Below are 25,659 nucleotides of genomic sequence, written 5' to 3' on the forward strand. Positions count from 1 at the left end.
TTAATGATATCGGAGCCTGGAGGCGGAAGGTACATTTGCTGCTGCGGAGGTCCTAAATCAGGCTCATTGTGCTGGGTGTAAATCTGATCGTAGTGCTGCTGTTGCTGTTGCTGTTGCTGTTGCTGCTGCTGTTGCTGTTGCTGCTGCTGTTGCTGTTGCTGTTGCTGTTGCTGTTGCTGTTGCTGCTGTTGCTGTTGTTGATATTGCTGTTGAAGGTGAAACTGCTGTTGTGGGGAAAGTTGAATAGATGGGGGTGGTGCCTGTTGCCCGTTGTATGAACGGCGATTTTGTAGCTGAGGTTTTGTAAATTCCATTTTAGCTCATAAAAAGCGGTGCGTGCCGTGTGATTTTGCAAGAAATAAAAAGGAAAAAAAAAAGGCGGTAAATCACCTAGGCTGCAAATACAGATCTGAGGTGTGCTAATCTAGGAAAGAGTTTCATGGGGCTGCGAGAAGCATTCAAGTGATGAGCTGGAAATTGGGCCGATTGATCTGTCAAATAAAGATTAGTTTTAGAATGATCTGTTTCAAACCGGACCCATATCAGTACTAAACAAGGCCATTTCAGAGCACGATATAGATAGGAAGAGTGCAATGCGGAAGAGAAGGACTAACCTTTCGGAAAGAGGACAGCTGGACGAGATCAGTGAGCGCCACTATTAGAATGGCGGATCGAGGTGTAATAATGCTGATCTGACGTAACTTACACCTAGAAACCTAGAGATCAGATTCAACTCTGATAGGTCAGGCTGAAAATGGCCAGTAATGACGGAAGATGGGTGACTCCACAATTGGACGTCGAGCCACTCTTGGCTAGTTCAACGACACGGAAGATCACGCAGATAGGATCGAGACCTTGGGCGAAGGAAGGAGAGAGGAGCAACGACAGCTTATATTCAGAAAATCTACCAGCAAATACGGATAAATAAAGAAAAGCAGAGCTGCCTAAGAAAGCGTATTTATGAGGGAAAAACAAACTGAGAGTGCTTGGGGCTTAGCGGGTTGGGAAGTGTGGAGTCTCCTGAGCAGGCTCACTCATCGCACATTTAGTGCACTTGACTATTGGTGTATAGGGATTTAAATAGAGCATAATTTGTGCATTTATTGCTGCAAACGCGTCAGAATGCAGCTAGTCACAGGTTGTCACAGTATGAGTTTGCCGCGCAGACCAGGAGATCTTCTGTTTAATAATTAAATATAGAAAACGATCTAGAGTATTGATTCATGTTTGTGAAGCTGGAACGAATGCAGCATGTTGTCGCTGTAGTGTACAACTAATTCGAAATTGAGGAGTCGACTTCGACGTCGTGAAACTCTCTCGATTTTCTAGCAGTTGGATGGTGGAGCTACCCCCAAAAAAGATTGCCTTTGCCGATGGTAGTTATAACATAACTGTGCTTTTTATTTGCATAGCAGCGAGAGAAGGTGAACGATACACTTGGAAATAATGTTGTCTGATCGGCAGTCTGCTTCAACTGCAGTATTACTCAATATAAGATCAGATATAGCACAACGTAAAACTCCCACATGATACTGCAGATTCGTTTTGAATGCTTCCAAGTACGAATCTTTTGTAGAATTGTTGCAGATCCAATCAATATATACTGACGATATTAGCGAGTTCGCTACCAAACCACAGCAAACTGAGAGCGAGCAGCAGTCAACACGTGCTTGCATATCCACGACCAGAGGACATCGATACCTGAATTGGTGCAGCTATTAAATATATAGATAACAACAAGTCTACATATACATAAACTTGAATTTACAAGTACTCCTAAACTCTCTGTCAGCTATGGGAGTGCTGCAACTTATCAGACGGGATCCGAACAGCTCTTTGATTTCCTTTTTCTCCTTTTAGATAAATGCAGTACGACATAAAATTTTTTATATCGCATTCTTAATACCGAATTAACAACAACTTTAAACGATATCATGAAAGACAATCAATGTAGAATAAGTCGTGTGCGGCGCGCTAGAACAAAGCAATAGGGCAACTATCGAGGTACGTATTTTTTCACGTATACCTTCCTCTTTTGAGCATTTGCTCCAAAATGAGCCCAAGAACAGCAGATAACTGCATAATCTTTTGAATCGTTAGTCAAGAATACTAACGTCTGCATGCCGGCAACTGAGAAAAGAGCTAGCGACAAAGTATGTGAACAGCGTTCCTATCAAAATTGACTCTTATAAACCCTAAACCGATATGTTCAACTTAATTTTGCAATTCATTAATTTGGCTGCTAATCACTATGCTAAAAGCCTATGCAATTCTAATAGATCAATAATAGCTACTAACATATGTTTTAAGTGACTGAAAATATGTAACTAAATAAAAGTAATATGTGGGTAACTGTTGCCGTATATATTTCATTTGAGCACGTAATGAGTCGCTCTTATCAGCCAAGAGTTAATAGCTATTGTCCTTGCATGGTGTCGGCCATCCCGACTAAATACCACTCAAGCATTACACCAAACAAGAATTAACCTAAAAATCAGTAATTTTAACATATTTTTTTTGCTTTTATTTTGCTTTAATATATTCCATCTATTCTATCCCATTCTTGCCTGAGTCGAGTTAGAGTACCGTCTGCTGTGGAAAGCAGTGCAGATGGCATATATGTGATATTATTACACATATAAAGCCCTAAACATGTATATTTTACGATATATACCTCCGTCCGCCTCGGACTTGCCGCTCAACGATCCTGTGCCCGTGATCTTACGACTGCATCCGTTCTTTCTTCAATCGTGGCCCGCAATTAACCATTAAGAGTGCCGTGTTCATGCCTCGGCATTCTTCGTCTATTTATTTGATATACTCATCTTGTAACTAGTCTGCTACTCATTATATTCTTCTACGGCCAATGCCAGGCGTAGACGTCATCCTCGGCACCGCAGGCTTTGGCGAACATGGCCGCATCACAACCACCGCATTCGCAAAAGAGTTCCTCGACACATTTACCTCGGCTGGTCACTTTGTTGTCGATACTGCCTATGTCTACCCGGGTGGTTTTCAAGGCGAGTCCGAGACCTTTCTCGGCAATCTAGATGCTTCCTCGCTCGGAATCCAAATTGATACCAAAGTGCGTTCGTTTGAAAATAATTCTCATACTCCAGAATCAATAGCAAAGTCTGTCGAGGTTCAATTCAAAAGACTTCGTGTCAGTAAAGTTCGCACTCTTTACCTGCACTGCCCAGACAGGTGCACACCTTTTGTCGACACTCACCGTGCCATGAACGACCTGTTCCTTGCTGGGAAATTTGAACGGTTTGGATTGTCGAATTTCAAAGCAAACGAGGTTGAGATTTTTGTCAAGATGGCTCAGGATAACAAATGGGTGAGACCTACGGTATATCAGGGTATTTACAATATGTTTTCACGTCTCAGTGAGCAAGAGCTGTTCTCTGTCCTTCATCAGTATCACATCAACTTTTTTGCGTTCAGGTAGGTGGTCTTGTTAGTAACAGAATCGTTTGTATTAGCTGTGTGTATTAACGTGTGCATATAGTCCTCTTGCTGTCGGATTCTTCTCGAATGTCCGGCGAGGCCAAGAGCCGCCAGCTGGATCTCGATTTGATCCCAACACACGTCAAGGCCAGCGATCGCGAGAACGGTACTTCAAGGAGTCTTTCTTTGATGCTATCGAGCGGATTGATACCGTTAGTGCAAAATATGGTGTATCCAATAACTCAATTGCTTTGCGTTGGTTGAAACACCATTCTCAGCTCACTGACGGCGACGCAATCATCCTCGGTGCCAGCAAAATTCCGCAACTTAAGGAGAATCTTGCGTCACTTTCCGAAGGTGTATTACCTGAAGAGATTTTGAATGTCATTAACGAGATCTGGGATTCCATCAAAAATGACGCTCCCGCTTATGCACGTTGAATTTTGCAATTGATATTCTTGTATGTGTGTTGATGTCTCTCGACTATGGAAAGACACACTAGTAATATTACTCTTATATATTGAGTCCTATCTGGCCCCTTGCTATTCTACTGTTTTCTTCACTATTGTTTGTCATGTCGAATTGCACCGTTTTACTTGCTGGTGCATTGTTCTTGGTGGGACTCGCGCTGTATTCTATATGTTCGCGATCGTGTTGTTGGTTTTGAGTCCCGATTATATTTTGCAGGTGGTAGTCTCTTTATACATGTATACAAGTTTTCGTAGACCCTTGTTTGTGGTTTAGTATATATTGGCAAGTGTCAATTGATGGTTCTTACGTCTGTCTTATACTTCATTAGATTGTTTTTCTGTTTTTTGTTTGTATTTGTATCATAATTCTAGCATCTCAGCTCTCGCTTCCTCCATTTCGCCATTAATTCCTTGAATCAACGTGTCCCGTCTGTTCTAACTATTAGCGCATACTCTCAAATATGGTTTTTTTATGAGCTCCATACCTTTTATTCAGCTCTTCTATCTCTGATTCAAAAGATACTTCTGATCGAACAACCGCCTGTAACCGAGTTTGCAGCAGTCTGACAGTGACCTCTAGGTTTTCTTTTTCCAGCTCCTGGACTCGTCTAATAATCGTCGTCAAATGCGTGAGTCCTAGGGAATTCAATAGTCGCTCTTGTTGTAAAATATCAGTTGACACATCTTGGAAGCCTTCCTGAGATATTCGAATCACTTGCTGTATTTCAGGAACAGATATCCTTCACAGAGCTTTAGCATATAAAGCAATACGATAAGCTATACATCTACTCACCGTCCATTTGCATGGTCGTTCAGTGCACTCCATAACCAAAATTAGCAATTTTCAAATGTGAATGAGTCACGGAGACTTACCTTTCAAACTCGTGATATATCTCTGTCCGTGTTGCTTGTGCCGTAGTAAATGCCTGCATCATATTAAATTAGTTTCATAGTGGTACAACTTTTGTCAATTTGGATGCACACTTTCATGTAGTCCAGAGCATGTTCTGGGTTAGCTTCGACTTGCATATTCGCCTCATTTACTGCCGCATCTGAAATCTGTTGATCAGTCAAAGTCGATGTTCCATTCGCTTGCGCCATTTTTATTTTGCAAAATTGTGCAATAGCTGCATGTATTATGTATGTATAAGATGATCAGAGAACTCAGTTGAAATGAATGTCGTGCGGCTCGCTGGATGAACAGAATCTCCAGCCAACTTGCTTATATGCGTTCGTACTTGCCATTCTGCCTTTGATACCTGTTTTGTATTCTTGCTCCATTTTCTGTATTGATACTGTGTATTTTTTATCTATAATACTTGGGCCAGTTGTATGACGCTGCCGTCAGACTCGTCTCCCGAGCACCAGTCGACGTCGTTCTCTGCCTCTTCTGTCTCGTCCTCGACAATGCTAATTGGTGGTATCCGCGGAAAGTTGTCGACTCTGCTTAGCCAGCGCAGGCAATCCGCTGATAAAATTACTGTTTTTTCTGAAACGACTATATTACCCAGTTGTGAAGATCATGCACCAGGTGCTGGAGTAACGTTTTTAATACCCAATTCTGCTACTAACGTCGGTGTAGAACCGTCTTCTTCGATTCGAAGAGTGCCAACCACCGAAACGGATACCGGCACGCAAGCTGTGCGGTCAAGACTCCGTTTCCGCATTCAGAATAGGGCTCCTCGTCTGAGTGCCACTGCCTTGCAACAAGTTCCAAAGTTTGATACTCAGGAGCGTGTGCAGAAGTTTGTTGATGGACTGCCACCTAATATTGAATTCGACCTGTCGGAGTTTGCCGTGATCCATCAAAAGCTACATGATATTTTTCGATACACTACTTCTAATGAAGGATATACTGATATCATCAACGACGTCGCGTTGTTGATACTCATTAAAAGGCGCGCAGAGCGCATGTGTTTGAGCTACTATGGAGTTAGCGATTTAGCGCTACCGCTCATGCGCATCATGAAGCGTGACCAGTTGATGAGTCGTTGGCCAGATGATTATGTGGTCTTGGTAGCTATTTATTTGGCTGCAGAGCATCAAAACGTAGTACAGAGTCTTGTGGTGTTATCCGGTAAGTGTCATATATTCGAATGAATTCGAATGAGAGCAGTCACAAAGATTGATATTTGTTTACTTAGGTACTCTTGCTACACACCACTTGACATCTACAGCACACTCGCCGACTCCATTAAAATCTCGTACCTCCACTTGTTCTCGGACGTCTCATGTCGCCTGTCAATGCCGTCTAAGCATCATGCGTACTCTCTCTCAAGACGAAACTACTGATTCTGCGATGAGAATAATAGCGATGAAAGCTTCCCTCCGAGAGGTTCTCCAGCACATTTATAGTTCATTACTGGCACTTAGAGATCCTGTGTCTCAGACGCGATGGAAATGGGGATCCTCCGGATCTGACGAGGCTGAAGTAGAAAAGGCGTACGAGCAGAGTAGGAGAGCAATAATGGGTACGCTACCTAAGTACTCTCCTAACATTTCGCCGAGCGCGAAAAACCAGCTAACTAACGAAGCTGTTGTCGCTGCTGCTGTCGCTCAGAAAAATTTTGTGACAGGGAATAGCATTTACGTGAAGAACACTAAACACCTGGGGCTTGAAAGACTTTCTTCGCCCGAGCGCCGATACGATACAAAAATGCCTATTTTTTATGTGGATAGGGCAGCTTCTTTTGTCGCAACACGTCCAACAGCGTCTTTGTCTTCTTATAGAGACGGCCCGATCTCGAAGAGTGCACAGTAGGACGGTGTGCTATTGAGAGTTTGTATATTTTGGTACCAGCCATGCAGGTGTTTTTTGCTTTTTAACATTACTGCACTTCTTGGCTATAGCTTAATCACTAATAACAATTTTTATTCGAGTATTTAATTCGTATTTGTACTGGAGTTCACCAAGAAGTCATTCTGATTTCTCTATAAAGCATCTGAAGCCAACGGAATCCTTTTTAGAAAAATGCATTTACACCTGTAATCTGTCGTCCTAAAGCAAGAGCGTGAATATCGCTCTGTCCTTCATCTGTTATGAAAAGTTAGTAATGTGACAAGGTCATCTCGACAAAAAAAAATGACACACAAGTTTGCACAACAAAGAGGTTAGCAGCGACTCTGCCAATATGATATTCGTCGCTGGCGCCGTTTCCACCAAAAATCTCCATAAGTCTAGACGAGTGTCAGTTGACCTACATTCTCATCTTGTTCTCACAATAAATTAAAATCTTACTTTCTTGTATTTTCTAGAGCTCGATCTGAGTTGTGTCTTTTGATCATACCAATCATTTCCGGAGCACATAGGCCTTGATCTTTCATTCGTCCGACGTGCACACAAGTCACTAGTCCGTATCCGATATCGGTCAATGCGTTCGCCAACTTCAATTGAATTAACTGATACTTCGCCAAAGGATTTCCTTTGAATTGAGTACGTTCGAGCGCGTACGTTCGAGCGTAATCAAGAGCGCCTTCCAGAGCACCGATAGCACCCCAGGCAATACCATATCGTGCACTGTTTAAGCAAGAGAAAGGTCCCTTGAGACCAGTAATATCAGGAAACATATTCTCCTTTGGAACCTCGACATCGTCCATGTTGATCATTCCTGTGATGCTAGCCCGAAGAGCAGTTTTGCCTTTAATCGCGGGAGTAGCGAGGCCAGGACCGGCTTTCTCGCGCTCGACTAAGAAACCGCGAATCACGCCATCTAATTTCGCCCAGACAACCATGACGTCGGCAATTGGGGAGTTTGTGATCCAGGATTTGGCGCCGTTGAGCAAGTAGACGCCTTCTTTCGTCGGGTGAGGACGGGCCGTGGTCTCCATCGAGCCCGGATCAGATCCATGATTGGCTGCAAGTAAATCAATCCATCAGCAAATAATTCGGCCATTTGTTCTAAGCATATCATACGTTCAGTTAGACCAAAACAACCAATGAGTTCTCCGGTAGCCAGTAGAGGCAAGAAACGTTCTTTCTGTTCTTCGGTGCCAAACATCTCGATGGGATGCATCACAAGACTTGACTGCACACTCATAGCAGATCGGTAGCCAGAATCCACTCTATAATAATATAGTAAATATTCAGTTGGCGTTCAATATATTTTCAACTGTATTAATGCCAGCATACCTTTCAACTTCGCGAGCAATGAGCTAGGAGAGGATTTGGTTAATAAGAGCAGCACAATGCAGATAATGAAGTAGACATACACCATAGGCAACAGAACCCACACCGGCACAACCGTAACCAGTAACAGTCGCTCCCAGGAACCCCAATTCACCCATTTCAAGCATAATCTTTCTGTCAAAATTCTCATTTCGGTATGCTTCAACAACACGAGGCTGTAGCATGCCCTGACAATACTTGTGAGCTGCATCGGAGATAGAGAGCTCTTCTTCGGTCAGAAGTTCTTTCAAGAGAAGAGGATCTTGCCATTGGAATGTCGAAACTCTTCTGACTGTAGAGCGAGAGACTGGTAGAGTCACCGGTAGACGGCGAAGAAGCGGGCGTAATGTAGCGACCATTGCTAATACAGTTGAAACAGCCTCTGAGAGCCAAGAATCCGGGGTCTGGGGTAGTTGTGTACAAGCTGCTCTAATAGCAATTGCTCTTGAAAAGACAAGTCTATACCGAGAAAAAGTCAGGAAGGCCGACTTTAAATTAATGAGCGAGTGCAATAGTCACCTGGCGTCAATTTTCGAATAAGAGTAATTTGGATATCAGTAGCGATTAAGGGTTAGCCGAGATCCCGTTCTTACTAGTACTTACTCAACTACCAGCTTATCACTGAACTATACCAATTTATAAACAAAGCTGGCTAAATTTATTTTATGTTGACTTTATTTATCGTAAGTATGAATATACAGGTAATGCCGAGTCTTGTAAAATTAGAATTTTACCTTTTAACAAGATATCTAATAATAGCGTCCTGCTTTACGCCAGGACTAACAGCTCTACAAGTCCAGTTCCAGAATAACCATTAATGTATAGGCAATATGCTATGTAGCCCAGCTAAGTAGGATCATATCGGATGGAATCGTACTGGATATTGTCTGGCGACTTAAACCCATCGCAGAGCTCGGCAGAGCTCCGGCTTCATATTAAGTGATATGGACAAGAACATCCAAATCCAAGTAAAAATCACCGTCAGTAGATTCTGCGTGAACTGCCATCTTATAAATATGCCAAAGGCTGTTACTATCTTAGATCAGTCCTTTCCATCCAGATAACCTTTGTGCCCATACACTGAAAACAAGGCATGATCCAAGAAATCCCACTAGATTATAGAACTATGATACATCAGCAACTTAAAAGGATCATTCATGTTCTTAAATACAACGCAAAGCAAACTTACTGCTCTACGCGAGTATCTCCTCTCTTCCTCATCTGATCTAAATGAAGCAAATACTCGACGTGGATTCGGAAGTGCCTTACATGTCGGTATTAATGACTATACAGCTGAGCCACTCAAATAAACATACACATACCATACTCCGCCACTTTCGGAGCTACTAAAGTCCTCAATCCGAGTCTTTACTGATATCGTAATTTAGAATGCGCACCATAGAGGACTGTCGCAAGCAGCCGTTTAGGGTAAGGGCTGATGCGCTGTTGAATACAGGCACTGCGAGGCCTCAACGAAGCTCTCGCCTCCTTCAGTAGCACTCCTTTCTATCCAGCTACTCACCAATTCGATACTCTTCTCGGCCTTCCTTAAGGTGATTCCAGATCATAGAGGCAATGCAGGCATCCATTGAGAAGCGCATTCGCAGCGTCTTTCAGATTCCGCGCAAAGGTCCGCTCTATCAGCTGCTTATCCATATATTGTATTGTTTTCGCTAACACTGCTTCTTTTCCAGGCGAAACCTATGAATTGCGAAGTGGATTGGTATCTCAGTACGCCTATGAGCGGTATGTATTTTTATAGTTTTCCAAATAGAAACGATTGCCGAATTTGTGCGACGAATACTGATCGACGCGTTATTTTGTATATATAGAAAGGATGCCATTCAGCGAACGATTGCGGCCATGACCCTCGGAAAAGATGTGTCATCTTTATTTCCCGACGTATTGAAGAATATTGCAACCCCAGATCTTGAGCAAAAGAAATTGGTGTATCTTTATTTGATGTATGGACACTTGTTTTGAATTTTTTGGGTAGAGCTAATTTATCTCTAGGAATTATGCCAAAAGTCATCCGGATCTGTGTATTCTGGCTGTCAATACCTTTGTTCAAGTACGTGAAATTTTTAATTATAATACTGTTCTATATCTAATATTACTTTAAGGACTCGGAGGATGGAAATCCGTTGGTTAGGGCTTTGGCTATTCGAACAATGGGATGTATCAGAGTAGATAAGATTATTGACTACATGGAGGAGCCATTACGGAAAACATTGAAGGTAGCATAACAAAATATGTTACAGCATTATTTGGGAAAATAGCTTAATCTGACATTTACTCCTCCTACAGGATGACAGCCCCTATGTGCGAAAAACCGCAGCAATTTGCGTTGCAAAACTGTTTGACTTGAATCCAACTCTAGTGGTCGAAAATGGATTTCTTACAACGTTGCAAGGATTACTCTCGGACTCAAACCCAATGGTGTGTTTTTTTCGTTTTGGTTTTTTCTATTACTTTTTCGTAAAAATACTTATCTTGTCTACACAAGGTTGTTGCCAATGCGGTCAGTGCTTTAACCGAAATTCAAGAAACTGCACCAGAGACAAATGCATTGATTGTTAGCTCTGAAATTTTAAAAAAGCTGTTGACAGCACTTAATGAATGTACTGAGTAAGTACAAAATGTATAACAGGCGGTGGACGATTGACTGACTTTAATTAGATGGGGTCGAATTGCTATTCTTACGTCCATTGCCGATTATCGCACTGCGGATGCTCGAGAAGCGGAGCATATTTGCGAGCGTGTTGTGCCTCAGTTTCAACATGTCAATCCTAGTGTAGTTCTGGCTGCTGTTAAGACAGTTTTGTGCCATATCCATTTGCTGAACCCTGAACTCCACAAACAGTATCTCGACAAGATGTCGCCCCCTCTCGGTAAGTAGCTGGGTATTTATGAACTGACCATGAATATTCTAACGGAATTGTAGTCACTCTTGCGGTGTCGCAGCCTGAGGTACAATACGTCGCCCTTCGAAACATCAATCTCATTCTTCAAAAGTACCCCGATATTTTAAGTAACCAAATGCGGATATTTTTCTGCAAATACAATGATCCACTTTACCTTAAGGTTGAGAAGTTAGATATTATGATCCGATTGGCAAACCCGAAAAATGTCGAAACGCTGTTGTCAGAATTGAAAGAGTACGCTCTGGAAGTTGATATGGATTTTGTCCGTCGAGCCGTCAAGGCTATTGGACAGTGTGCCATCAAAGTCGAGAGTTCAACAGAGCGTTGCGTGAATGTCTTGCTAGATCTTATTGCCACTAAGGTCAACTACGTTGTGCAGGAAGCTGTTATCGTCATGCGGGATATTCTACGGAGGTATCCTGGCTACGAAGGTGTCATTCCTACTTTGTGCCAAGGTATTGATGAATTAGACGAACCTGAAGCGCGCGCCGCGATGATTTGGATTGTTGGAGAGTACGCTGACAAGATTGACAATGCGGATGAGCTGATAGCTACGTTTATCGAGTCATTTACCGATGAGCCTACTCAGGTCCAACTGCAGCTCTTAACCGCAACTGTCAAGCTTTTCCTTCTCAAGCCTCAAAATACCCAACCGCTAGTACAAAGGGTGTTGCAGACTATTACCAACGAGTGCGATAACGCTGATCTACGAGACAGAGCATATATTTACTGGCGCCTGCTATCTGCTAATCCTCAAGCATCTAAAGAGATAATTATGTCGAAGAAGCCGCCGGTGAAAAACGTTATTGCCCATTTACCTGAGCCTGTATTGGAAGAACTTCTACGTGAACTCTCTACTTTGGCATCGGTCTATCACAAGCCTGCCGAAACTTTTGTAGGTCAAGGAAGATTTGGGGCTGATGCGCTGCAAAAGAAGGCCCTTGAGGAACAGGCACAGTTGGCTCAGGAAGAGACGATACACGTGGCCACTAAAGTGGGTAATCTTGAAAATTTGCTGGACATTGACTTTGATTTGGAGCCAGTTGCTTCCACACCCCCACCTGGAGCATCTCCAATGTCGCCGGTGCCTCTTGCGGCTGGTGTTGCGGCAATGGATTTGGGTGGAACACCTACCATGTCTCCGGTTTTAGATACCAATCAGCCTCAGCAGTTCCGCAGTAATGTAGAGGACCTTCTGGGGATGTTTGATTAAAGGAATTATGGTTATGCTGTAAGCCTATTATAAATAACCGACGCTTGCACATTGTGAGTCACGAGAGAAGATTGAATGTTGTAGTAATGTATATTTTGCATAAAAAATTTTATTTCCAGAGCGAATTTTGTTGAACTATAGCGCAAGATGCGTCTTATCCAGTTTTATATTTTTGCTATTAGACTTTTAACGTAATAAATAACCGCCTCTCGTTGAACTTATCTTATCCGTTTTTTTGTCAAGCGAACATGTGAAGCAAACATAGAACTTTTTCGCCAAAATATAACCATTCATACATTGTTCCCTCTACTTTCCTGATGATCAGTATACCGGCGGTAACAATAAACCTCATTCACATTCAAGGAAAGGAATGAAAACGATAGAAACCCATGAAAACGCCTGTAACTGTATTTTGCTTTCCTCTTCTTTCTTTGTGGCTAATGACAACAAGTAACCTCCATTCTTCTTTCTCTCCTAGCTAGATGTTTGCAATTTGGCCCATTCTTCAGGTGTGTAGTCCTTCTGTTATTATCAGTATCGTTAGTATTGTGGCTAGAATGAGCTCACGATCCTCAGCCAAAAGCAGTAAGAATTGTTTCAAGTACCTGAGTGAAAGCGTGAATCTGTGCAATTTCCTCTCTCAAAGCAGAGTTCACAAGACGATGTCGCATCAGTCTATTCTTTCCGGCAAAATTCGGCGAAACAATGACGACTTCAAAAGCCTGTCCACAGCCACCTGAATAAAGAAATTTGTCATATTAGTTCTGCTTTTTGCTGTAACTACAATCTATTGCGACGCAATTACCTGATATATCCACGACTTCTACGTGAACGGCCTCAAGTCTAGTCTTGATTGCCTCTTCGAGGCTCTCCATAGCTATACCCTCACTCATTGCGGATATGTTATGGCTCTACCGGAATTATATATTAAAAAAATGCCCACCTTTCACAGCAGATGAAAAAGATCAGATAAACTTATATTCACGTGACGCATAACTGCGTTATAAAGTGATATATAAGCAGGGGCTGTGGTTGATGGGCTTCGTTGGGAGAAGAGCGCCAGCGTGTTCTTATCCAAGGAATTTCCAGCTGAATCCGTCTTCTCTTGTTGACACTCCACTTATTGCCGATTATTGCCCGCTTTGATTTAGCATTTGCGCGGTATAATTATTAAGGTGCTGAATTTCATGAATCTATTTCGGTTGAAGTCATTGCTAAGTTTTCTTCTGTTTGCTGGTCTTGCGTGCGTGTACGTGAGCGCCCAAGAAGATAATGACTTGATCTGCCCTCCTGAGGGCGGCGACTGCTACCCGCGGATTTTTGTTGCTACGGAAAAGTTTCAAGAGGTTAAGCCAGGGCAAGATATTGTTCCAGGTATGTTTTTGACTAAGAAGCACTTCTCACTAATGGACTATGACCATGAAATACTTATACTATATAGGACTCCATGTTCGCTTAAATTTCGAAACTGGCGTTCGAGAAGCAAAACTCATGACTTCCGAGGATGCAGAAGACGACAATTCAGCTGTAGTAGTTGTTGAAGAAGGTGAATCAGTGACTGTAATTTCCAGTGATGAAAAAACGGGCCAAAGGGAGGCATTTACAGAAGAGGAGGAAGAGCGAGATAGGAATATCTGGGGCCAATTTTCATTTTCTCATAAGCCAAACCCGCATATTTCTTTATCCGATCACCAGGAATTTGAAAGGAATTTGGCTTATGCATTAACCGTTGGCTTGGAAGAGAAAGCCATGTACACTGAGGATGATGATTCAACCTCGGAACTCACGAAGTCATCTTATGACGACGAGGGCCCTGACGCCTTGCTACTTTCTGCCCTAAAAAACATAGAAGATTTTGCCCATGAGATTGATTTTGGAATTAAAATTGCAGATCCAGATACAATTACCAGTTTTCTCGCTATTCTCGGCTCCCATCCTCACCCACAGGTTCGTGCCCTGTCAGCTCGTATTATTGGTTCGTCATTGAGGAATAATGCTCCAGCGCTCGATATATCTGCTCCAGCTCGAGTAGTTAACCATTTAATTTCAGCCTTGGAGGCAGAAAACAACTCGGATGTGCACAGTAGAATAATGTTTGCTCTCGCATCTTCTATTCATGGACGATACGGTCGCCAAGAGTACTGGAGTCAGAAGGGCGGCGCTACGTTGCGGCGCATATTTTTCTCTGATGGAGTTAGTGAAGACTACATAGGGCGGTGTGGAACGTTTGTTGAAGATTCATTCGTGGACGATATGATGAATTTACATCAATCTACATCATCAGAGCAAGAAGCCGAGATGCAACGAGAAATGGGATTATGGTGTGCTGCATTCCAAGACGCTCTTGCTCAAGATAAGATCGTCAGTACTGATACTCGCGAGAAAATCTTTTCAGCTCTTTCGGCTATCAAGTCACGGTATCCAACCTATTGTCCTGTGCAAGACTCATTCAGGTCATGGATTTCTGAAAAAATGGTTCAGCGTGGTGCCTTGAGAAAGCAGCAACATAGCTCTGATACCAAGGAAAAATCAAATTTGCTTGCTGCGTCGGGAATATCTGAATCGACTCTGAACTCGGATGCAGAGATTAAATTTTTGGATAAGCTGTCTGGCGCGCGACATTCGTTGTTTGGTAATCCCAAGGCAAGAAGGAAAGCCTTTGATGAGTTATGAAAATAATGGATAGAAATAATGACAGCTTGATGGTAAATTTAAACAATTTAGATACACATCCTTTGAAACACGCGGACGAAGACAATGAAGACCAATAATTAAAAATTGACACCTAACATGCAACCAAACCTAAGCAAAAATATCAAGCTACTATAATGCTTTACTTTTATGCACAATCTCAAAATCCACCATAAAGCTAATAAAATCCAAAATCAGACTGTTTTCCTTGTCCAGATCGTTCTGAACCAGCCTTTTGAATAAAGGCATTCGTTGAGGTTCTTCGTATCGCTTGTATCGCTTTGTTCTGAGTTCGCTTGACCCATCCCTATCTCCAATGCTCCTTTTGAATTTATCCGAGCTTGACCGCTCATGGCTAAATTTGCACATATTACCCATTTTGCATCGCCCATTTTTAAAAAAGAATCGACAAAAATTTTTCTTTGCTGGTGCATCTGTCCCATTTTGCTTCTGGATAGCAGAATTATCTCCCAGATTCTGTGCCCTTTCCTGATCTTCTACTTCTTGGTGCTGTTGTTGTTGTCTCTCTTTTTCCTTTTCTTGCATACGAGCCGCCGTCGGCCACTTTGCTCGTCGCTCAGCGATCCATTTTGCAATATCTGCTTCAGTTTGAAGGCTGATCGTTGTACCAGGAATTGTCACCGCAGATTTTGCATTAATAAATTGCCCTTCGTCGTATAATTCATTAGGCTCTGTTATATTTGGTTGTTTGTATTGGTGTCGGAAAGATGAATCATGTAGCACAGTAGAAGTACTATCTGGCACTGGATCGGAGATCAAATCAAGATTGAACGTTCTAGTTCCGTTCTGCTGAGTTGCAATTCCTTCCATCCGTTTTTGATTTTCCGGCAATCCAGAATTGTGTCCCTTTGAATGAACCGATTCAGCCGGGACATCGCGCCGCGGAGCGGTTTGTAGAAACGACGGTGCCTCAATGTTAAAATACTGCTGTCGGTTTGACGACTTCTGTTGAGATATGCTCGAGTCCTCCAACCGATATTGTTTTCGTTGCTGCTTGCCACCACGTTGTCTATTGTTTGAAGAGGAATTAGTTGAACTTCGCTGCTGTTGTCTACTATTGTTTGAGTTCTGATTCCGATTTGCTTCAGTCGTAGAAGTAATGCTGTTGCTTTTTGATGGCGGAGGCGGCGGAGGACCAAATATATAGTCACTCATAATGTCAATAATAATGAATCAGGCATCTATATATGGAATTTTTGACTGATAGGAAAAAAAAATACCATACAGAAACGTGTTTCTTGAGTGAGCCTAGAATTCGCTGTAAAATCTAGTTGGGAGTTCTTGTAAACCCCTGAAAATTTTACCTTATTGTGTACGAAAATCATGAAAAAGATCCATAAAGCTAATGATTCATAGCCAATGGTCAATATCAAAGACTGATTTATATTCCTGCTATAAAAATGTTTAAATTTGGGTTTTCTGGAGACGATATAAATGATGTTGAGGTTGATGACACCGACTCGGGCGAGTCGACAGTAGAAGAGATCGCGGGGCCTAACGCAGCTGCTACGGTTATTGCTGGCGACACTGAATTGTATGATATTGTAGACCTGGTGAGTATTTCTGGAGGAATTATATAAGTAATTTAGTCAAGTGCATCTGCTAAGTTTGTATGTTTATAGCTACACTCACTACCGTCGCGGATTTCCTACTCGCTTCTTGATGTTCACAACACAAGCCCTTCTTCAGAGCGAGACGCCAGTTCACAGAAATGCACCGAATTGCGAATACCGCGGCGAGAAGTGTTTGACATAAAAGTTCAAATCATGGCAGATGAAGATTTATTGCCTTCAATATCTGGCGACGACGAAAAGACCACGGCACCGAAGGACGAAGAGGAAGCTAAAAATCATTTCAGGAAGAAAGAATTGCAAATTTTGCTATCCAACACGGAGGATTTAAAGACACATTTGTACGAGGGTGGGCTGAAAAGCTGGGAGGGCGCTGGAGATTTAGTGGAATATCTTGCTGATTATCAAATAGCGCTTGGAAAGGGTGTACTGGAGGTAAGCGCATGATAACATTAATTTTCAAATTCAATCTGCTAATAATGGATTATACTAGCTCGGTTGCGGTAGCGCTCTTCCGTCAATATATCTGTTTCAAAATTACGTTCTGCAAATTCTATCATCTAGCAGTGAAGAGGTGCGCGCCCCAGTATCGTTCATAATGTCCGACTATAACTACGCTGTTTTGCGACTCATGACTGCACCGAATTTCCTTCTTGCGTACTATAACGTTCTTCAATCTTTAAATTTTGACAGCGAAGAACAGACTCAAATAGCGGATTTAGATCTTCAAATCACTCCAGAGCTCTTAGACCAGTTTTTTTCATTTCTAGAAAAACACAACATTAGCATTAAATTTATTTCAGGACCGTGGAATACTGAGAAATTTGCAGGTTTACTAGGGTATGCCTCCTCAATAAGCACAGCACGAATCCGTTTCTCCTCTGTACTTGGATCTGAAACTATATATTCTGTTGCTTCAACAAATGCATTTATTCCTATTCTCCTCGATTCGGTCGCATTATGGAACACGTTCCCAGATAGCAACAGAGAATCGCCTTTAGGACTGGTTGCAGCCAAAGAAATATATTTTGGTGTAGGAGGTACAGTGAGACAATTCATTGAGGATGCAGAGAAGAAAGGCGGTAATCTTGAAATCGTGAGACGAATTGCGTCTGGACAGAGTAGCGGTGTGGCTAGAGTTATCATAAAGACTACGCTGAAATGATCAACAAAAACCTTGATATTGAATTAAACTAGAGAATAGTGGGGTATAGTGATAATAATGGTTACTTATTGTGGCCTAATAACGCTCACCTACACTATTTGAGAATAATATCGTTGCAAACACAGCCCGAAAAACAGTCCGACAAACAAAATATAATAAGTCCTCTAACCTATCAACAAAAAGAAAGCCAAAGCGGAGAAGGTATTCGAAAGTATATTCATCCATGAGGGAATCAATTTAGTACAGCATAACAGCGCAGTAGCTAAGAGCCAGAGTAACCATAAGTGTAAGACCGCCCAATACAGTCGCCGAAGCAGTGCTGGGCGAGGCGTTATAGGTCTGATTCAGGCCAGTGGAATTGGTAAGGTTGGCGAAAGGTCCATTTCCGGTATTGTTATAAGTAGAGTTCCAGCCAGAGGGAGTCTATTTAAGTGATGTGCAAGTTTGGTTAGCAGAATTTACATAGCACCAATCAGCGGCACTTACGGGAGACGAGCCACCCTTTCCACCCTTCTTGGGAGCTTTAGAGGCAGAAGCTGCAGGCGCAGATTCCTCTTCATCAACCGAGGGAGTGGGGGTGGTGGAATTTGCGGCGTATGGGGCCGGGGCTTCTTTAGCGGGAGTGTCCTTGGCTGAATTTGGAGCAGTGGGGGAAGGTGCAGTAGCCGCCTCATCCTTACCGATAATGGTGAACTGACTGGATTGGTTATTAGTTAGTAGCTCCTAATATATGCTTGTCATAGAATGCATACGGGGAGTAGTTGGTTTCACCGGTAGCATCGTCCTGGATCTGGATCGTGTACGAGGATCCAGTTGCAAGATGCTCAGGAGGAGTCCATCGAACAACGCCAGCTAGATTGCTTGCAGTTAATTGGCAAATCATAAATTGGATACTCATAGAATAAAAGACTCACTGTTGGGAAGCTTGGTGACGATGGTCAGGACGGAGCTCAAATTGACCGGATCCCCTTTACGAAGAAACAAGCTGACGCTATGGTTGCTTGTGACTGCCCACTCGACAAGAAATGGCTGACCAGCACTTGATGATAATTCAGCACGGTATAACAGAAAAAAGTATCAGGAGATACTGCTTACTTTAAGACGTCACCATTTACTGGAGACGACATGGGATTGACAGTGGCCGCCAAAACCGACGCGATAAGCGCGCTCAAAAGCAGAAAGAGGTGAAGAGAGGTATGCATTATAGGCAGTAGTAAACAGAATCTGAAAACTGTAAGAAGAGTTAAAAGGCGGGTATCAGAAAGAAGAGCGGTGGTAAGGGAAAGAATAAGAAAGAGGACAGAAAAGGCTGCGAGAAAGAGTTAGGATACTGTCTGGTTCGATACGGGCTGGCAGGTGTATTGATATTACTATTTTCAGACTAGTGCTCTTGCACAAGTACTGCAGAGAACTTAAAAGTAAACTCTAAGCCATCGCGTTCACTAACAAATACTGACTCGTCCTAATGCACTTGACTAAATAAATTCAATTAACAGCTATTGCAACACGATATAATAGTTTGAATGGAATTTCGCAAATTTCGGGAATGCGCTGATCTATATCTGGATACACTGCAGCTGCAGGCTTAAACCGGAGGAGAAGAAGAAGCCATCTGCCTGCCCATGATCTGCAAGTTCACCAAGACCAATACAAATTGCTGTTGCACAAGGTTGCAGGCGGTAGGAAGTAGGGAAGTTTAGATCTGAAAACGTGGAAAGACAATATTTCCGACGAATAAAACTATAATCTCAACATCATCATCAACTATAGTCGGATACCGAATGCGCCTACTCCTTAACCGCAACCTTCAGATGAATAAGCCAGTGCACTCTAATTGTACATATATCAGTCTTTTCAGTCTAGATGTTTGCTAAGTTAGAAGAAGATGATAATAGGAAGAGTGACTCGAAGTCATATTGATGTTGAAGTATCTGCACAGACTGAGGAAAGCAGTGGTCAATATCCTATTAAACATCCGAGTATTAGTGCTCACAGCTTTGGGAACAATTCGTCAGAAAATGGTAAATCGACATTTCTGACGCTGGTGGTTTTTTCACAGCTGTATCGGTATATACGGCACTAGTGATGCGCTACGGAGATAAGGTGATTTAGAACAAGGGTGAACCATAATGTGAACTGTTATGCCTGATTCTGTATATCTGCTACAAAGCCAATAATCTCTGTGATTGTAAACAATACTTATGTAGAATGTGAAATAGTCGTCAAGATTAAAATCACAAATTCATCTCGCCTATTAAGGATGTTGCGCGACAGCTATACATTGACCAATTAAATTTGAATGCTCTACAATACTTGGGCACGTCTCAATCGCCAATTCTTGAACAAAAAGCTAGTTTCTTTTTCATCAAATTGTTGTTTTCTTTGTGAAATTTAACAAGCTACTGTTCAGCAGATTTCTAATCCCTCGAAGTCTGGAGTTTGCTCCTGGGAGGTGAATACCTCAAAACCCTTTTGCAGCTTGCCCTCGTCACTCTTTGTCTCCTACCTTCACCAAGCCTTCGACTCACTTCCACCCTTTGCACTCTGAACAGTCATTTGCAATTACTCTTTATTAGTAAAAGAGAAGACTGAGTTTTTGGCATTCTTATGTCTGTCGACGTTTCTCTTCCTCCATCGGATCTGGCTCATAGTCAGCTTGGGTTCCCGGTTATGGCTCCTTCCTCACCTGTCGCGGCATCCCGAGACTCGTTCTCCAATAGCGCAGAGAAGCCAAAGGAGAGCGATCTCCGTAAGAGGTCTGCGTCTGATTCGATTGATAACGCGACTAAACGCGTCAAACAGACGCCATCGGCGTCGCCAGTCCCTTCTCAAAGTCGCGACTTTGACGCGTCTTTTGAAAGCGCAACGGACAAGACAAGCATAAAGGTATGGTTATATAATCTTACTATCTCAACAAGCAGTAGATGGAGGCTTTTTACTGCCAATTGTGATTCCTCATGTCCTGAAAGACAATGGTGGCAAATATGGCTGCATTCTACAAATTCCTCACAAGCATGAACCCGCTCTAACAACTATTTTTTAGACGTCGACCCCCAGTTCATCCTCAAAACTGAAAAATGCGCCCAAAAATGTTAAATCTGAAGAGGACGCCTCGAATGTATCGACTCCTAAAATATCCATCGTGTTCAAGCCTAACGGATCGGCCTCTGCAAAAAATGTCACCTCGGCCAAGAAAGCCGCAGCAGGCTCCAAAAAGACAGCGACTGCCACCAAGAAGACCACCAAAAAAGTAACAAATGCGGCACATAAGACTACAGCAAAAGGTTCAGCAAAGAATGCTGCCCCTAAAAAAGGATCTACAAAAAATATCAAGTCTGTGGCCAAAACCGTCAAGAAGAAAAAAGTCGTTGTCGTCGCTGGCTCAAGTAAAACCAAAGGCAAGCGGCAGACAAAGTTACGCGTGAAGGCCCCTCCCATTGTGGTTGTTGATCCTCCCGAATTTAACCCGATCGTCACTGATCTTGAAGAATCTGAACTTCAGTTACGGCTCTTCATCAGAGAATATATTTTGCGCTTTGAGAAGCACTGTGGCTTATCTTTGAAACATCTAAATGTGATTGACGACGTCACTGGCCCGTGGACTGATATGACATTCAAGACTGTGATTGTCTCTGTGATCCGTATTATTTACTCAGACAATTATCCAGTGGTCGATGGGGACTTGCTGAAAAACGCAATCAAAGAGATTGAGAAGACTGCATCTCATAACGAGTTGATTTGGCAGTTAGTGAGCGAGATTTTAGCTAATCGAAAAGATGCCCCCGAACTCACTGACGAAGAAGAATCCGATGACAATAAAACCGGGCTGTCCACGAGAGCTCAGTCTTTGGAGAGTACCAACACTCCAGAAGTAAAGGACTACGATAGTGGATCAGAACTAAGCAGTGTTCCTAGTTCTCCGATACTGACTAATTCGTTTTTCAAAACTTCTACTCCCCATCTTGAAAAACTCAAATACATTGTCGAAATAATCAAATTATCACTCACCGGTAGTTATATTCGTGAGACGCTTGATATCGATAACGAGTCTTTGCGCCGCAAGACTATCGCCATCACTGCAGATATCAAAGCCATGGGAGAACGTCAGACAAACGAATTGAATGCCGTGAAAGAAACTTTAAAAGATGTTCCAAAAGAGCGAAAGGAAGAGTGGAAAAACAGACTAGAAGCTGTAAAAGCGCGGTGTGATAAGGAAATGCACTCTCTTAAAGAAGATTTTTTCCGGCGAAAACGAAAACTAAGTCAGAGAACTATGCCGATTGGAGTTGACATATACGGAAATCAGTACTGGCTTTTCTCTGATAGAATGAAGTCCCGAATCAGCTGGGGCTCGTGGATAATGTGCTCTAGAGCTCAAGAACTACTGTCCCCTACGGGAAAGATCCTGTTTCCGAAAAAGGAGGCCAAGAAAGAAAAAATCTCGTCGGCTTTAGAAAAGCTGTTTGCTGATAGCGATACCGAAGCGATGGATGTTGATCAAAACGATGACGCACTTTCAACATCTTCTGAATTGTCCGACACTCTATTGGGCAATAATAATAATTGGTATGCTATTGAAACGAAGGAAGATGCAGAGCAGTTGGTGAAATGGATCAAGTACACGGCCGAAGTTACGTTTGGAAATGAAGAGAAAATGACAAAGAAGGCGCTCAATGCCTTGAAAGCAGATCCAGATGCTAATTCCAACGAATCTGATTCGGAACTGGTACAGCCGATAGTATATGATGACTTTATAGAGGAGTTGTACAACGAGAGAGACTCCAATCTCATTTCTCCTAGGAAGCGAGCGCCCAGATACGAAATGGCTACAAGAGAGAGTATTGATGTTTTGGCAAAAGAATTGCAATCTATCTCTGCTTTTTTGGTTTCCAAGGAGGTGCAAAAAGCAAGGGCTGGCAAGATTTGAGACTAGTATAGAATGAGATGCTGTTAAAAATGTATGATACTATTTGGTAGATTTATGCTTATCGAGTTCTGTTAATGTTCGGTATATAGCTAAGATGTATGTTTCCTGATCAATTCGCATATGGACAGCCATTGTTGACAGTTTTCTGAGCTGCCTTTTAATTCTAGTAGTCACGTAAAATCTACAAAGTGACCAAAGGATCTTTGTCTTCTTTGCTAATAATTACTTCAACCTTGTAGTCCTCAAAGTAATCCATACCATTAATCTGCTTATTCAATTGTATCTGCTCGAGAAAGTTGGGTGCAAAAGTGCTAGTGAGATATCCTCTCTCAGTATTTGTGTGTCCGCCTTATTTAACCGTTAATAGTTATTACAAAATGCCAAACAAAAGCAGCCAACAAACTCACAAATGATTGCACTTATTCCACGCTCTTTGATAGCAAGAACTTCGTGGTGACTTAACTCTCCAGTGAACCACAAATCGGCCTCTGTTTTGCTTAACACTGAACCTCCGGATCCCGCGCAAATAGCTATGTTCTTTATGGAGGCTGTCTCAATATCTCTGTGTCGATCAGCAATGGCAACTTGGACTATTATCTTCTGTAGTTAGAAAGAAGACAACCTCTAAAAAAATTAACTACTAACCATGTTTCAAATTAAGACCAATCTTTACATTTTTAACAATCTGATCCAGCGTCAACTGCAACTTGGCAACATTAACAAGTCGTCCAAACCCAGTTTCAGGTGCTGAAGCATTTGGCTCGATAATAGCAGAATCTATAAACTCCTCGTCATCTCCAACGGCTATGCGCGCTAGCCAGTCATTCATTCCTCCAACTTGAGCATCAACAGCTGTGTGCGGTGAGTATACGCTGATACCTGCCTGCGCGAGACGGATCAAGGACCGCTGCTGAGTATTGCTCATTGAAAGAGACTTGAGAGGTCTGAATATGATAGGATCTAATTGGCTTAAGTAATCAGCTCATGCAAAAAAACAAGCAGCAAGAAAACATACGATAAGCGACAATCAAAAGCGCCTTCTTCTGTAAAGCTTCGTCTACGACGGAGGTAGTAAGATCAATAGTGAGCAGCACATTTGCAAGTTTTGCTTCAGTCGTGGACGCTAATGGAGGTGAATCTAGCAAAAGACCAGTATTGTCCCATGTTTTATCAGCCAAGGCGGTCGGATACAGTTGTTGGACTAGTGTGAAATCAGCAATGGAAGACGGTTGACGGCAGATGATAATAGATCTAGCGTACCTGTCAAGATGAGATTCTTAAGCACCTTTGTTGTTGAAGAAACTCGAGGAGATAGTGCCATTTTTATAGCGGTATATTTTAGTTGAGAATCTAGTTAGCAAAGGCTTTGCACAGCAATAGAACGGATATGTATTGGAAAAGGAAGTAGACCGGCCTTTTGATGAGCGGCGACAAAGCTCACGGCGGCATTATACGCTTTTTTGAGACACCATTCAGAACTACAGTCATGTTATCAGAATATTTTTTATATATGAGCATCATCCATTTATCTCTAATATATCTCACTAGTGTATCACTCTTTATATTCTTTCACTGCTTGAGCAATGAGTATCCACGAATTTTATCCGCTGCGTGCGGCTCGGTATTAAGATGTGTTCCTCTTCGCCGTTTCTCAGTATATGTTACATTAATAAATCAATGCTATAGCAGTATATAGGATATGAGCAACTAATTAGCGCACACCATTTATCTTTTGCAGTTCCTGAGCTTGGTCCAGTGCCTGAATCAAATCCGCTACCAGATCGTTACCGTCTTCAATACCAATACTAAGTCTGATGAGATCATCATATACACCAGTCTTCTCTCTTTCTGCCGGATCAATCCCTGCGTGCGTCATCAGAGCAGGCACTTCTGCTAAACTTTCCACACCTCCAAGAGATTCAGCCAAAGCAAAAATCTTAATTGATTGGCAGAACTTTTCGGCAGCTCTCAATCCCCCCGCAATCCTGAACGAAATCATTCCGCCGCCCAGACCTTCGCGATGCTGTCGCCAAACAACGTCTCGATTAGGATGATTATCCAATCCGGGATAATTAACATGCAGAACTTTTCCTGTTTCAATATTTGCTTGTAAAAACTCTGCAACCTTTTGAGCATTAAGTGAGCTGGCACGAGATCTCAGATGCAATGTTTTAAGGCCTCGATGAGCTAGCCAGGAATCAAAAGCAGAAGGAACAGCACCGATGGCATTCTGTAAAAATTGGATGCGATGAAAAAGGGCTTCATCATTCATCAAAGCGATGCCCATAACTACGTCTGAGTGTCCATTGATATACTTTGTGACTGAATGCACGACGATATCTGCACCGTGGATCAAAGGAGTCTGCAAATATGGTGACAAAAATGTGTTATCCACGACAAGTAGTAAACCATGCTCTTTCGCCAAGTCAGCAACATCTCTGATACTAGTGATGGACAGAGTAGGGTTGGAAGGAGTTTCAAGCCAGACCAGTTTTGTAGTTCCGGGACGGATAAGAGACGAAAGATCGCGTATCAGATCAGTAGAGAACGAAACTTCCAACCCGTGAGACTGGGCTACTTTTGTGAAATATCTGTGAGTGCCTCCGTACACGTCCGCACCAGATATTACATGGCTTCCTGGAGCGAAAGCGTGAAGGATAGTAGCTGTTGCCGCGCTACCAGATGCGAAAGCGAGACCGTGCCGTGCACCCTCTAAAGAAGCCACTGCGCTTTCGAAATCAGCCCGATTTGGGTTAGATGATCTCGAATACTCAAAATTTCCCAGTGGTACTGCCGGCGAAGACTGAGCAAATGTTGTTGACAGAGAAATAGGAGCAATGACAGCACCGGTGTTTGGATCATGCTGAGTACCGGCGTGCACTGCCCTAGTAGCAAAACGTGTGGTTTCTGGCGACATTGAGTCTTATAAGCAAAGATCTTTCAAAGGGGAAGATAGCGCAAAATTCCAAAAATCAGCGTCTTTATACCGCTAAGAGAAGCGGTCAGCAAAGACAATAAGTATTGCCAACGCAGTTTCAAGAGAATTTGGGAGTAATTTATGT

General features: G+C 42.5%; 13 protein-coding genes across 13 annotated transcripts; 6 read left to right on the forward strand and 7 right to left on the reverse strand.

Annotated features, from left to right (window-relative positions):
* The first annotated feature begins 2,715 nt into the window (after nt 1-2,715).
* V2V93DRAFT_341628 (NADP-dependent oxidoreductase domain-containing protein) lies at nt 2,716-4,310 on the forward strand. Its single transcript, XM_066907815.1, has 2 exons — nt 2,716-3,447; nt 3,512-4,310. The coding sequence occupies exons 1-2, from the start codon at nt 2,867-2,869 to the stop codon at nt 3,888-3,890; spliced, it is 960 nt and encodes a 319-aa protein (XP_066768553.1). The 5' UTR covers nt 2,716-2,866; the 3' UTR covers nt 3,891-4,310.
* On the reverse strand, nt 4,069-5,162 carry V2V93DRAFT_362552 (uncharacterized protein). Its single transcript, XM_066908365.1, has 6 exons — nt 4,905-5,162; nt 4,794-4,846; nt 4,714-4,740; nt 4,406-4,660; nt 4,229-4,350; nt 4,069-4,178 (listed from the first exon to the last, which is right to left on the reverse strand). Exons 1-5 carry the CDS (start codon nt 5,019-5,021, stop codon nt 4,281-4,283), a joined length of 522 nt encoding a protein of 173 aa, XP_066768554.1. The 5' UTR covers nt 5,022-5,162; the 3' UTR covers nt 4,069-4,178; nt 4,229-4,280.
* V2V93DRAFT_362554 (uncharacterized protein) lies at nt 5,151-6,800 on the forward strand. The gene is made up of 2 exons (XM_066908366.1): nt 5,151-5,997; nt 6,065-6,800. Exons 1-2 carry the CDS (start codon nt 5,253-5,255, stop codon nt 6,679-6,681), a joined length of 1,362 nt encoding a protein of 453 aa, XP_066768555.1. The 5' UTR covers nt 5,151-5,252; the 3' UTR covers nt 6,682-6,800.
* An 83-nt stretch (nt 6,801-6,883) lies between these two features.
* On the reverse strand, nt 6,884-8,444 carry V2V93DRAFT_319876 (acyl-CoA dehydrogenase/oxidase; the record flags this gene model as incomplete). Its single annotated transcript, XM_066907291.1, has 6 exons — nt 6,884-6,954; nt 7,012-7,097; nt 7,159-7,774; nt 7,834-7,982; nt 8,050-8,072; nt 8,130-8,444. 6 exons carry the CDS (start codon nt 8,442-8,444, stop codon nt 6,884-6,886), a joined length of 1,260 nt encoding a protein of 419 aa, XP_066768556.1.
* Nucleotides 8,445-9,529: 1,085 nt separating this feature from the next.
* Nucleotides 9,530-12,439, forward strand: V2V93DRAFT_362566 (adaptin N terminal region-domain-containing protein). The gene is made up of 9 exons (XM_066908367.1): nt 9,530-9,715; nt 9,780-9,831; nt 9,918-10,049; nt 10,099-10,156; nt 10,209-10,322; nt 10,393-10,524; nt 10,592-10,713; nt 10,765-10,976; nt 11,030-12,439. Exons 1-9 carry the CDS (start codon nt 9,661-9,663, stop codon nt 12,220-12,222), a joined length of 2,070 nt encoding a protein of 689 aa, XP_066768557.1. The 5' UTR covers nt 9,530-9,660; the 3' UTR covers nt 12,223-12,439.
* On the reverse strand, nt 12,294-13,205 carry V2V93DRAFT_383600 (bola protein). Its single transcript, XM_066912202.1, has 3 exons — nt 13,028-13,205; nt 12,828-12,958; nt 12,294-12,744 (listed from the first exon to the last, which is right to left on the reverse strand). Exons 1-3 carry the CDS (start codon nt 13,113-13,115, stop codon nt 12,697-12,699), a joined length of 267 nt encoding a protein of 88 aa, XP_066768558.1. The 5' UTR covers nt 13,116-13,205; the 3' UTR covers nt 12,294-12,696.
* On the forward strand, nt 13,186-15,011 carry V2V93DRAFT_362572 (uncharacterized protein). The gene is made up of 2 exons (XM_066908369.1): nt 13,186-13,596; nt 13,664-15,011. The coding sequence occupies exons 1-2, from the start codon at nt 13,410-13,412 to the stop codon at nt 14,893-14,895; spliced, it is 1,419 nt and encodes a 472-aa protein (XP_066768559.1). The 5' UTR covers nt 13,186-13,409; the 3' UTR covers nt 14,896-15,011.
* Nucleotides 14,733-16,275, reverse strand: V2V93DRAFT_362574 (nuclear fragile X mental retardation-interacting protein 1-domain-containing protein). Its single transcript, XM_066908370.1, has one exon. The coding sequence runs from the start codon at nt 16,087-16,089 to the stop codon at nt 15,046-15,048; it is 1,044 nt and encodes a 347-aa protein (XP_066768560.1). The 5' UTR covers nt 16,090-16,275; the 3' UTR covers nt 14,733-15,045.
* Nucleotides 16,214-18,025, forward strand: V2V93DRAFT_15668 (uncharacterized protein). Its single transcript, XM_066906882.1, has 3 exons — nt 16,214-16,487; nt 16,557-16,940; nt 16,999-18,025. The coding sequence occupies exons 1-3, from the start codon at nt 16,335-16,337 to the stop codon at nt 17,668-17,670; spliced, it is 1,209 nt and encodes a 402-aa protein (XP_066768561.1). The 5' UTR covers nt 16,214-16,334; the 3' UTR covers nt 17,671-18,025.
* Nucleotides 17,908-18,872, reverse strand: V2V93DRAFT_356248 (Ser-Thr-rich glycosyl-phosphatidyl-inositol-anchored membrane family-domain-containing protein; the record flags this gene model as incomplete). Its single annotated transcript, XM_066908005.1, has 5 exons — nt 17,908-18,093; nt 18,157-18,367; nt 18,423-18,522; nt 18,585-18,709; nt 18,766-18,872. 5 exons carry the CDS (start codon nt 18,870-18,872, stop codon nt 17,908-17,910), a joined length of 729 nt encoding a protein of 242 aa, XP_066768562.1.
* A 1,099-nt stretch (nt 18,873-19,971) lies between these two features.
* Nucleotides 19,972-22,752, forward strand: V2V93DRAFT_362577 (uncharacterized protein). Its single transcript, XM_066908371.1, has 2 exons — nt 19,972-20,556; nt 20,714-22,752. Exons 1-2 carry the CDS (start codon nt 20,278-20,280, stop codon nt 22,595-22,597), a joined length of 2,163 nt encoding a protein of 720 aa, XP_066768563.1. The 5' UTR covers nt 19,972-20,277; the 3' UTR covers nt 22,598-22,752.
* Nucleotides 22,611-24,081, reverse strand: V2V93DRAFT_362580 (GTP cyclohydrolase 1 type 2/Nif3). Its single transcript, XM_066908372.1, has 5 exons — nt 23,858-24,081; nt 23,613-23,798; nt 23,243-23,557; nt 23,005-23,187; nt 22,611-22,945 (listed from the first exon to the last, which is right to left on the reverse strand). The coding sequence occupies exons 1-5, from the start codon at nt 23,916-23,918 to the stop codon at nt 22,779-22,781; spliced, it is 912 nt and encodes a 303-aa protein (XP_066768564.1). The 5' UTR covers nt 23,919-24,081; the 3' UTR covers nt 22,611-22,778.
* On the reverse strand, nt 24,082-25,637 carry V2V93DRAFT_362582 (Cys/Met metabolism PLP-dependent enzyme-domain-containing protein). The gene has a single exon (XM_066908373.1). It carries the CDS (start codon nt 25,512-25,514, stop codon nt 24,309-24,311), a length of 1,206 nt encoding a protein of 401 aa, XP_066768565.1. The 5' UTR covers nt 25,515-25,637; the 3' UTR covers nt 24,082-24,308.
* Nucleotides 25,638-25,659: the final 22 nt, after the last annotated feature.

This window comes from Kockiozyma suomiensis (genome assembly GCF_038497685.1).
Source record: "Kockiozyma suomiensis strain NRRL Y-17356 unplaced genomic scaffold V2V93scaffold_1, whole genome shotgun sequence".
NCBI lineage: Eukaryota > Fungi > Ascomycota > Lipomycetes > Lipomycetales > Lipomycetaceae > Kockiozyma > Kockiozyma suomiensis.